The 12,364-nt window shown below is 42.4% G+C and overlaps 1 protein-coding gene across 3 annotated transcripts in view; it reads left to right on the forward strand.

The window, feature by feature from the left end:
• Nucleotides 1-12,146, forward strand: part of HOMER1 (homer scaffold protein 1) — a 104,105-nt gene extending 91,959 nt beyond the window's left edge. For all 3 annotated transcript variants that reach the window (XM_084833396.1, XM_084833395.1, XM_084833394.1), the window contains 2 exons: nt 477-557; nt 8,891-12,146. In XM_084833396.1, coding sequence (XP_084689522.1) covers nt 477-557; nt 8,891-9,079 — 270 coding nt within the window. In that variant the 3' untranslated portion in view covers nt 9,080-12,146. The remainder of the gene's footprint in view (nt 1-476; nt 558-8,890) is intronic.
• Nucleotides 12,147-12,364: the final 218 nt, after the last annotated feature.

Consider the following 12,364-nt stretch of genomic DNA (forward strand, 5'->3'; position numbering starts at 1 on the left):
TCAAGGCTGTAAGGCTGGCAAAATAGCTCTTAGGGTGATGTATTTAGGGAGAAGGATGCAGTCCAGCTGTCTGCTTGCTCCCGCTTGTACTGCACAGGTATTTGTTGCAGCATGAGCAATGCTTGGGTGTGCAGACATAGGATCATATGATGTTGCAATAATATTTATTTAAATGAAAGATTAATTCTGGCTTGCTAGATTACAATGAAGCTAAAGCCACTACAACATTTCTTCCCTGTGCTAGTTCAGAAGCACAGATGTTGATGTAAATTCATTGCCCAAGTCGAACCATGCAGCACATGCTGCTCATTGTTCACAGGTGAATAACTTATAGGAGTTGGTAACTCCAGGTGTTAATGTTTCAGTAACCAACCAATCAGTGTCAGTTCTGATATGATAAGGTTGATTCATCCCGGATGAAAGTTCGTATATGCATTAAGGTCAGTTGGGGTAATCTGCTGTTTTATTCCCCTTAGGAGATAGAGAAACTGAGGAAAGAAATTGATAATGCTAGAGAGCTTCAGGCACAGAGGGACTCTTTAACTCAGAAGCTACAAGTAAGTAACGGTGGGGCAGTCTGTGTGTGTGTAAATCTAAAAATTTGGAGGAAAGAAGGTGGAGAGTTATGGACTTGTTCAGTCATTTTGGGGTGGCGATAGGAGTGGTTTCTCCCTTACTGCTTTGGTTGTGCTCTGTTCCTGCAATGGTAGTATGATCACTGTATATACATAATGGAGGCTGGGAAGTTTTGTCATAGTGCAAGGGAAAACCTTTTTACAAATGAAGACATAGTGCCTAGTACTGGAAAGGAGGAGTGCACATCCTTCAAAAGCTATATTGGTCACCAAACACTGCTTTTGGGTGGGAAATAGCCTTGCACACTCTTTTCTTTTTTCTTATTAAAGAATTACATGAGAACTCATGGATTTAAGCACATACCATACTAGTGTGTAAATGGCTTTTTCAAAGTACTTGCTGATACAGGGGCCTGATTAGGATTGGGTCTCTGGCAGGGGTAGGGGGACTTGGACTCTTTGCTCTCCACTGCAATCCCAATCCAGAAAGGACCCCCACACCCACTATCTGCATTGGAAGAAAAGCTTGTTTTCATGTAAATGGAAACTTTTTCCCCAATGCATATAACAGGCATGAGAGATGATCCAATTTGGGACCCCAGGAGGTCCCAATGCTCCCACCAGGGTCTCGGTCTGGATTGGGCCCCTGCACTGGCTATTTATTTTTTAAAAAGCAATTCATGTAGTTGCTTGTCCAGCTTGGTCCCGATACATTTAAATAACAACAACAACCTTAAAAGAAGTTCCAATAATATAATAATATCTCACCAGTGATGTTGTAGGTACTATTCATTAGGTCATCTGTGTCACAAGAATTCTGGTTACATTTCTGGGGATAAGTCTGAAGAACTATGAAACCCTGGAAAACAAACACGTGCAGCAACGTGACAAAAAGAACAATAACAATCCCACTGGGGGTTGGACTCGATGGTCTTGTAGGCCCCTTCCAACCCTACTATTCTATGATTCTATGACTTTCATGTCTCTGAAAATGTATGCAGTGTGCAAAACCTTAGAGTTGAGTACATAGAGAATTGCAGGTCAATTCTCCAGATAGCTTATCCACCCCCATGCAAATGAGTCAGCAGAGTGCTAAGTAGAGCGCATTCTCCCTTCCCATGGTATGTGAGGCCATTGCCATGATTGAGAACCCCATGCTCAACTCTGACATCTTCATCCAGCCTCTCTCTGAGCCAAGTGCAAGTCTTCCCTTTCAGCTAGCTAGCCCTGTTGTCACAGTGAGGACCTGGCTTCACTGAGCACTCTGAGGTCAAGTTCACACTGAGGACTTTGAGCAAGTTGCATTTGGTGGATTCTGACCAAGCAGGAGTTGGGTTTCCCAGAGAGACAGGAGATAGAGCAGCATCATGGAGAGCTCCGAGTGATGCTGGGGCTGGCAGCCAGCTTATAACATATAAGCTTGCCTATATGTTAATGTCAACAGGCAGCAGATTGTGACTGAACCTTAAGTATGGTTTTGACTTCCTTTAGGCTGGTTAGACCTGCTTCTTTATTGACTGAGGACTTTTCCCTTAAAGGGGCCTGGCCTGTTTCAGCAGCCTCAAATTGGGTTTGCACGACACGACAAACCATGGGCAGCCAGTCATGGTGAGCTGTTGTGTCGTCCAAACCCGGCGGGTTCTCTGCAGGGTGGCTTAATTTTCACAAGCAAGCCATCCTGAGAACCCATGGCTTGTTCTAGGATTGCTCATACCCAAATTGGGCTGTTGTGTTGTCCGAACCTGGGAGTGTGATTTTATCATGGGTTGCTGGCTTCAACTATAGACCTGTTTGGTAAAAGCAGCAAAAAATCCCGTGCCGCACTTTTATTTTATTTATTTTATTTTTATTATTAAATTTATTAATTGCCCATCTAGCTGGTCACCCAGCCACTCTGGGCGATGTACAACATAAAATAAAAACAGTTTAAAACAATAAAATTCTACAATAAAAACATTTTCTAAAATACCCTAACCCACCCCAAATGCCTGCCTGAACAACAGCGTTTTTAATGCACAACGGAAGCTCATTAAAAAGGGGGCATGATGGAGTTCCCTAGGGAGGGAGTTCCACAGAGTGGGGGCCACCACAGAAAAGGCCCTCTCCCTCGTCCCCACCAGTCTAGCTGTCCTGGCTGATGGGACAGAGAGAAGGCCATCCGAGGCTGATCTTGTTAAGCGGCCTGTCTGGTGCTGCTGGAGGTGCTCCTTAAAATAGGCTGGGCCGGAACCATATAGGGTTTTAAAGGTCAAAACCAACACCTTGAATTTGGCCTGGAAAACAACTGGTAACCAGTGCAACTCCTTCAGCACTGGAGTGATGTGATCTCGCCGGCGGCTGCCTTTAATCAGGCGAGCCGCCGCGTTCTGTACCAGCTGCAGTTTCCGAACCGTCTTCAAGGGTAACCCCACGTAGAGCGCATTACAGTAGTCTAAACGAGAGGAGACCAGGGCATGTACTACCGATGGGAGCAGATGATCGGGAAGGAAGGGGTGCAGCCGCCGTATCAGATGGAGTTGATACAGCGCTGTCCAGCTCACAGCTGACACCTGAGCCTCCATGGACAGCTGGGAGTCCAAAATGACCCCCAAGCTGCAGACCTGGTCTTTCAAGGGTAGCCGTACCCCATTCAACACCAGGTCAACATCCCCCAGCCTCCTCTTGTCTCCCACCAAAAGTACCTCGGTCTTGTCAGGGTTCAGATTCAGCCTACTCCTCCCCATCCAACCACTCACCATCTCCAGACATTTGGACAGGGATTCTACGGCCAACCTTGGTGAAGATTTAAACGAGAGGTAGAGTTGCGTGTCATCTGCATATTGATGACACTGCACCCCAAACCTCCTGATGATAGCCCCCAGCAGCTTCACATAGATGTTAAATAGCATCGGGGAGAGGATGGAACCCTGTGGCACCCCACAAGTAAGTGGCCACGGGTCCGAAACCTCCTCTCCCAGTGCTACCCTCTGGTACCTGCCGGAGAGGAAGGACCGGAACCACCACAATACGGTGTCCCCAATGCCCAACCCTCCAGGTGGTCCAGGAGGATACCGTGGTCAACGGTATCGAAAGCTGCTGAGAGGTCGAGGAGAACAAGGAAGGAGCATTCACCCCTATCCAGAGCCCTCCTCATATCATCTACCAAGGCGACCAAGGCCGTTTCTGTCCCATGCCCAGGCCTGAAGCCCGACTGAAATGGGTCTAGATAATCAGTTTCTTCCAAGTGTGCCTTCAACTGCACCGCCACCACCCGCTCAATCACCTTGCCCAAAAATGGCAGATTTGAGACTGGGTGAAAGTTGTTCAAAACTTGAGGATCCAAGGAGGGCTTCTTTAAGAGCGGTCTTATCACTGCCTCCTTGAGGGCTGATGGCATCACTCCCTCCTCAAGGGAGGCGTTCACCACCGCCTTGATCCCCTCACCCAGTCTCTCTCTGCAGCTCATAATGAGCCAAGATGGGCAAGGATCAAGTAAGCAGGTGGTTGGCCGTACCAATGAAAGCACCTTGTCCACTTCCTCAGGAGGAAGAAGCTGGAACTGATCCCACAAAACCGGTTTGCCACAGGCCGCCTCTTGCTCACTAACTGTATCCACAGCATGCAGAGTAACACACCTAATCTGATCAATTTTATCTGCAAAGTGCCTTGCCAAGGCCTCACAGGAGGCCTTAGAATGCTCCAGTGGTTCCGGAGCCACAGGACCGACCAGGCTCCGGACCACTTGGAACAGCCTCCTGGGACAGCACTCTGCAGACGCGATGGAGGCAGCATAATATTCCTTTTTTGCTGCCTTCACTGCCACGTGATAGGCTGAAGATACAGCTCTAGCCCATGTCTGATCGTCTTTGGAGCGAGACTTCCGCCACCGGCTCTCTAGCCGTCTCACCTCCTGTTTCAGAGCTCGTAACCGCGGATTGAACCATGGTGCAGTCCAAGCCCTGTTCAGGGGGAGAGGGCATTTCGGAGCCACCTGATCTAATGCCCCAGTGATTGTGGCATTCCAGCCACCCACCAGGGTCTCAACCGAGTGGCCGTTGGCATGCCCCAGAGAATCCCCAAGCACGTTCAGGAATCCATTTGGATCCATAAGACGCCTGGGGCGGACCATTTTAATGGGTCCTCCACCCCTGCGGAGGGGTTGTGGAACCGAGAAGTCCAACGTCACCAGATAGTGATCTGACCATGACAAGGGGGTGGTGGATATACCTCCGACTTCCAGATCACTCCCCACTTCTCCGGAAACAAACACAAGGTCTAGTGCATGACCGGCTACATGGGTGGGCCCAGTTAGAATATGGTGCAGCTCCCAGGAGGCCATGGTCTCCATGAAGTCCCGAGGTGCTCCTTTGAGGATGGCTTCCGAATGTATGTTGAAGTCCCCCAACACCAGTAAGTTAGGGGACTGCACACACACATCAGAGACCACCTCAAGCACCTCGGCCAGGGAGTCAGTCGTGCAGCGGGGTGGACAGTACACGAGCAGAATCCCCAGACTGCCCTTCGGGCCCAACACTTCACAATCTTGCCAGTCTCCAGCCTCCATCTCCAGTGACTGCCCCTCCACCGATGCTCAAATGGTACTGTGGAAGGACCATCACTTGTTCGCCACCTTGTTTTTAAATTTTTTTTTCAGTGCTTCGGGAGTACGCAAGTGTGTTCACAATTTTTTTTTCCTGTTCTTTCGCCTGCCCGATATGTGTAGCCTTGCCTTGTCAATTTCCTTCTTTGATTCAGCTGTCAAAGGAGCACCAGTGAGAGAAGTAAGTGCACCAAAAAGGGGTGTAGGGACAATACCTCCCATTTGGCAATGTAATTGTCTTGCTCTTAAATGTTGAATTGACACTTATTAGTGTCCTCCCCCCATTCAACACTTCCCCAAGCCTCTCAAGTCCAGAAAGAGGAGATACTGGCTTCCCCCCTTTTCACGGCTCCTTTTGGGAACAGTTAGTGCAAAAGTGTTTGGAATACATGCCACAGCTGTCTGGAAGGCTAAGGGGGAAGGAGGGGGAGAACAAGCTACCATAAGCCTGATTGTCTGTTGGGCATACTGTGAATTATTCTGCGAACAACCAACCCACTGTGGCTTATTTGCAGGGTGGCTTAGCATGATGTGTGAACCCACTCTCAGGCTGAAACACATAACCCAGGTGCCTTTGCAGCAGAACCCATCTTGTCTCCTTGCCCCAGCTTCCTCCCCACTCCTTTCACTCCCCCTTTTTCTTCACCACCTGTTCTTTTTTCCAGTGCTTCAGGAGTATGCAAATATGTTCTTAATTTTTTAAATTATTATTATCGTTCCCATTCTTTTGCAAGTGTGCAAGAGCATACTTTCACCTGTCCGATGCGTGTAGCCTTGCGTTATCAATGCCCTTGTAGGTTGCAGCTGTCAAAGGGAGCTCCAAAGTGAAGTAGGTAACATACAAGGAAACTGACAAGAGGAAGTTGAATATAGGTTAATTTGTGCACAGTTGTGAAGGACCGGGGGAGAAATAACAGTAAGGGAAAGGAGGAACCTGGTAGCACAATTCAGAAGCACCGAAAATGGGGGGAAAAGGCAACCAGAGTGAGTGTACCAAAAGAGGGGGACCAATATCTACCCCTTGGCAATGTAATCCTCTTGCTTTTAAGTGTTGAACTGACATTCTCAGTGTCGTCCATCCTTTCAACACTTCCTGGAATCTCCAGCTACTCCAGAAATGGGAGTTATTAACGCCCCCCTTCACAGCTCCTTTTCAGAGCAGTTACTGCAGGTGCACAAATTTCCCTTCCTTTTACCACCAAGCCTTTACATTTGTGCAAATATTCCCGACATTTAAAAAAAAAACCTTAAAGGGTGGCTAAACAGGACAGAGCAAATGGGGTCCCTGCACCAGCAGTACTTACACCTGCCCCACCCATGGGGCCCCATTTACTGTGTCCCATGCCTTCTAAGTTTGTTTGTTTTTTAACTGTCAGGGAGATTTGCACACATCCACAGAAGCTCAGTAATTGCTCTGTAAAGGAGCCACAAAAAAGAGGGGGAGAGTTAATAACTCCCATTTCTGGACTAACTGGAGACTCGGGGAAGAGTTGAATGGGAGGAGGACACTGAGAAGGGTCAGTTCAACACTTAAAAGTGAGGGGATCACATTGCCAAGGGAGAGATATTGTGTGTGTCCCCCTTTTGGTGCACTGACTCTGTTCACCTTCTTTCCCCATTTTCGGTGCTTCCAAGTCCCTCCTTTCTCTTACTGTTATTTCTCTCTCGGTCCTTTGCAACTGCGCAAATTAGCCTATATCCAGCCTCGTCTTGTCAATTTCCTTATATGTTAACTACTTAACTTCACCACCCCATTTGTCAGCTGAAACATGCAAGAAAATTGTCGAGGCACAGCTACACATATCGGACAGTTGTGAGTGTGCACTTGCACACTTGTGAAAGACCGACAAAAATAATACTTTAAAAAAGTTACGACCCAATATGTGCAATTTTGAGACATCAAAAAAAAAAAGTGGCGAACAAGTGATGGTTCTTTCAAAGTGCTGTTTTGGCAGATGGAAGGGCAATCACTGGCAAGGGAGGCTGGAGGCAGCACTAGTGAGATCATGAAGAGCAGCACGGGGTTTTCTGTAGCCAATCCTGGCAACCCACAATAAAATTGCTCTTCTGGGTTCGGATGACATGACAACCAACCATGAATATGAACGAGCCTACAACAAGCCATGGGAGCCATGGGTTCTCAGGGTGGCTTGTTTGTGAAAATTAAGCCACCCTAGAGAACATGCCAGGTTCAGACGACACAACAACCCACAATGGCTGGCTGCCTACGGCAGGTTGTCATGTAAGCTCAGTCACTGACAGCTTGAATAAGTTGCACCTGGGTGAAAAGGAAGATAGAATGGGGATATGGGATGGCCAGGTGCACTTGTGCATGCATGGGGAAGAGGAAGAGAACTATCTAGAGCCTTATGTTGATGCCTTCCTGGTCAGGCAACAATGCCTACGTGGGGACTGATTGTGCATTTTGGTTATTCTGGTAACATGAAAAAGCAATGCTGAAAGAGAATTTTTTAAACTGAAACATTATTTAACTCCCATCATAACTAAAGCTTGGATACATCCTAGTCCATGCACACTCGGTAAAACTTGGTGAAGGTGCCTGGCAACAACACATCTGTCAAGAAGGAGGCAGAGAGATACAGAGAAACTTTGTATGCCAAATATACTCAGTGTTGGTTAAAGGTTATTTGCTTGAGAATAGATTGCTAAAATGTTGAAATATTATACCCCAAAGCTTGTGCCGCATTTTATATTGCTTCTTCGTGGAAGACAACCAAACTTGGACAGGGTAGCTAGGATGAATTCCTGCTGAGCATAATCACCATGTAAATAACCCTTCTTTTATGTATCTGTTGCAATTTATGGTAGGAGTGTTAGTGTTCATAGCTTTTGGAGCTGGATTCTTTAGCAAATTTTTATAGGCATTGATGTTTTTCATCTCATCAAATGAGCATGTGTTTTGGCTCTTTATTGCCGTTAAAGTTCTCACAAATGCTTGGTCAAGTTACTGGGTAATAAGCAGTGAGATTATAGTCCTGTACAAATGATGCCACGGTCTATTATTAACCAGATACTGCACTGTGCTTTTTTCCTGACCATTCAGTGGGATATGTGCCCTTGAGGGACTTATAAAACAGCTTCATAAATAAGTGGGACAAAAGCATCCTTTGCAAAACTATTTTGAGGTGACAATTTTTTCTATGTGAAAATAACATTTTTAAAGTGAAGTAGCATTCAGCATGTTAAAGTTTAACCATCCTGTTAACTATGCCCTGAACCCAAACACGGCCAAAAGTAGTCTTGATTTTAAAACTGTCTTTAACAGAATGATTTTAAAATGATTAAAATATCTGTTTGCTAAGACAATACAGAGGCAGGGTATGCAAAGTACAATGGAGCAGGCAGTCTCCACACCTCTGTCCTATATCCCCTTCTCAACTATTCCAGAAGCAGTGAAAAAAGCACCCTTCTGTCCATGCACTGGTAGCCACAGTATAGTGTCCATGATCATTTTGTTTCTATCCTAGGCATTTACCATCAGTTTGGAATGTGAGCCTTGCTTCCCAGTTGTGAGACAGGGATCATCGTCTAGAACTTGACACTCTTACACAAAGATGTGCGGTATGATAATTACCGTGCTGGAAGGACTCCGTTTGGGTCGCACTCTATAGCGTAGATTGCATAGTAATTACTACAGCCCCACGTTAACAGTATAAAAAAATGAAAGGGTACTGCTTTATTTACAAATGACACTTAATGCATATTTTTCTTAAAGGAAGTGGAAGTTCGAAACAAAGACCTAGAAGGACAACTGTCTGAGCTAGAGCAGCGTCTGGAGAAAAGTCAGAATGAACAAGAAGCTTTTCGCAATAACTTGAAAACACTTTTAGAAATTCTTGATGGCAAAATCTTTGAACTAACAGAACTCCGAGATAACCTGGCCAAGCTAATAGAATGCAGCTAAAGAAAATGGGATCTCAGTGCCAACTTTCTTAAAGATGCGCTGTCTCTCTTCATAGGACTTTGTTGGGCTCTGCATCAAAGTTGCACAAAATTAGGAAAATGCTCCTCCAGGAGGGCCTGTTTTAAATTTTAAACAATATATTTCAGTGTAAAATTTTAGAATTCAGCTTGTAGCTAGTTGAAAAAAAAATAACTTGAATTACAAATTACCTCCTTGTATATAATTGGCCATAGATAACTCGAAAGATATTAACAGTAATTGAATGCAATCCTTTTCTAATTATTAGCCAGTGAAATAATGAGAAGTGCCCCAAATGACATCCCTTTTAGTGTTAGACACAATGTCTATGATCTGTTTTATTTTATTTTGCTGGTTAAAGGCACAGTCCTATGCATATTTAGACAGAAAAAAGTCCTCCAGCTCCCAGCATGTTCCAGCCAGCTTTGATGGCTGGGGAATGCTGGGAGTTGTAGGACTTATTTCTGTCTTAACATGCATAGTATTGCACCCTAAGGTACCTAATTGCTGTGTTTTGTGCAAGAACTTTGTGATGACAGCCCTGTCTTTTGTTGTAATCTTAATAATTTCTCAGGATATTTTGCACTGTTAAGAAACAGTACATTACCAATTAATTCTTGCCAGGAGTGAGAGAGTTGCATCTTTAATTCAAACCTAGTGAATAACTGCTTGTATAGAGTTCTTCCCTTTTTTATACTGGAAGATACTGTATTTATTTATGATGTTCACTCTGGTGTTCTATAATATTGTCCAGTGTATGGTTTACTTTTCCCTATTGAAGTCCATGTATGTAGAAGTTCTGTATTCCATTTTGTTACACATTTTGAAGCCAATCTATGAAGACAGGTGAGTCCCTCAAAAGTATTTTAAAATTTGCTATATAGAGATAAGAAGTATAAAGATCAATCTAGTCCTATTAACGATTACATAGGCTTAATATCTGCTGTTACTGATATATGTTTTTATCATTTATTTAGCAAGAGACCTCATGTTCTGGAAACACGGTGATTTGCAAGGCATTCTCTTTAAGTTGTCCTTGCTCAATTTTTTTTAAAGACACTGTATAATCATAGGAAATTGAAATGTAGTGCTTTGTTTTCTCTCTGTTGGATCTTCACATCACATCATTATCAAAAACCACACCAGGCAATATTCTGAACTTCAAAACAGGAATTGAATTCAGTTATCCTCAGTGAACATGTTTTTAAGTTCTTTTGATGTAATTTAAAAAAGACTTTTGCCAAACATGTATTTCTTTATATAATATTTTTTATTTTAAAGAAAAAAATGAAAGTAAGCCAAGTGTCATATGTCTGCTTACTGAATGGGAACTGCATTATGGGACAGTCTGGCTGTAAATTGTCTAATATTGGAGAGGATTTTAAAATATGAAAGAAAAAGAATCAGACACAAGATGCACTGACCTTTATTTACACCCAAATTAATTTGAATGCTAAATACAAAATCCAGCTTGAATATAAACTCTGTACAATAGATAATTTTTCCACTTAAGGACTGCTATTCAAAACTAGATAATATAAGTCGGGTTTTTTATGTGTGTACTGTATGTATATACTGTATAATACACGCATTCTAATTTGTATTCAAAGTGGGAGAAATACACGGTTTAATTTATAAAATGCAGTTTTCTTTATCTGTAATCAAACAGGTGTCTCCTAAAATGTCAGGATTACCATTTAACTAAACACTAAATTATCATGTATTATACTGTATGTACTGTACACATCATTTAAGTTTCATCCATATTTTAGAGTAGTTTATCACTTATTTTATTTATTATTGGGGAAAATATTTGTTCATTGCATTCATTGGTAAAAGCTTTCTATGGTGATTTTTTTAAAAGACTTAATAGCTAGATGTTGACGACGTGTAACTTTATCAGGTCCAGGATAGTAGTGATTACCTGATTTTAATTTACCTGGAGAAGTTTGTACCTGATTCTCTTGCTGTACGAGTGTCAATTGGAAACATCTTCAGCAAAGTATAAAATTGGTGTAATTGTGGGAGGAATGAAATATGTTCATGCTGGGTGTTCCTAATTATAACAAGTTAGAACAGAAATATGATGGCAAAAAATGTAACATTATTTTTAATGAGATCAAAATTTTTAATATTATGTCATTTACATGTGGGAAAATAGTTTACAAAATATTTCCACTTAAATGCTGTGTATATGTGTGGTACAAGAAATTTCTTTGTATATGTACACACATATATGTATATACAGTATATGGAAAAATTTAAATGTGCACATTTTTAATATTTTCCTATTGAAATTAAATTTAAAAATTGGAAATCAATATTTGAGAATTTCTTTTCTCATGTATATTAAGATGCTTGACTTTGGGTTCTTTTGTTTATAAAAATAAAATCTATGAGGGCTGCACCATTGAATTCCCAAAAAGTCATCTAACATTTATATGGGATAAGGTGGACTTAAGTGCACATATAAATAAAATCCTATTGTTAAGAATATTTTAATGGATATTTACAGTAGGTGGATGTTTAGACATCATACTCTAGAAATTGTACTCTGAAGTTCCTAATTAGGTGGTTATACCTACTGTAGCCTCTACACTTCTGTATTATTAAGATAATAATTGGCATATTAGAAAAAGTTATCTTTCCCAGGAACAGGTATTACATATTGTATCTTATCTTTAAGAGAAATTGTGGGAATATATATGCCTGAAAATAATGTTGGGTATTGTAGACAAAAAAAAAAAGCAAACAAGAACTTACATAGGAGAACGATCACATTGTGTATAACTTGTTATTTGACAAGTATGGAGTCTTGTTAAAAACAACTCTTTTAAAACCCAACAAAATACAGTTTTTATTTTGAAATACAATTGCTGTTCTGGAGAATGTACTTTACCCATTTTTTTCTTCTTGGACTCTTTTTAAGTATTACAAACTGTTCAATGGATGGCAGCATTTACCTTAATCCTTCAGGTGCTACTGGATTTTGAATTAGAGTGTCATGTTGTGAAATTCTGACTTTGACATAAAAAGCTTTTATAAGTATACCCCTGTCTGGAAGTTGGTCATTGGAGCCTCTTTCTCATAACTGTACTCCAGCATATTCTGCCAACTTAATTCTTCCACTATCTACCCTAGAATTACTTGCTCCAGAACACTACAAATGAAAATGAGGCAATAGTTCTTTCACTGCAGCACAATCATATGCATGTTTACTCCAAATTAAATTCTACTGTGTCCAATAGAGTTCGCTGCCTAATAAGT

This window comes from Heloderma suspectum, chromosome 2 (assembly GCF_057233095.1).
Source record: "Heloderma suspectum isolate Gila_16-S chromosome 2, 16-S_ref, whole genome shotgun sequence".
Lineage (NCBI taxonomy): Eukaryota > Metazoa > Chordata > Lepidosauria > Squamata > Helodermatidae > Heloderma > Heloderma suspectum.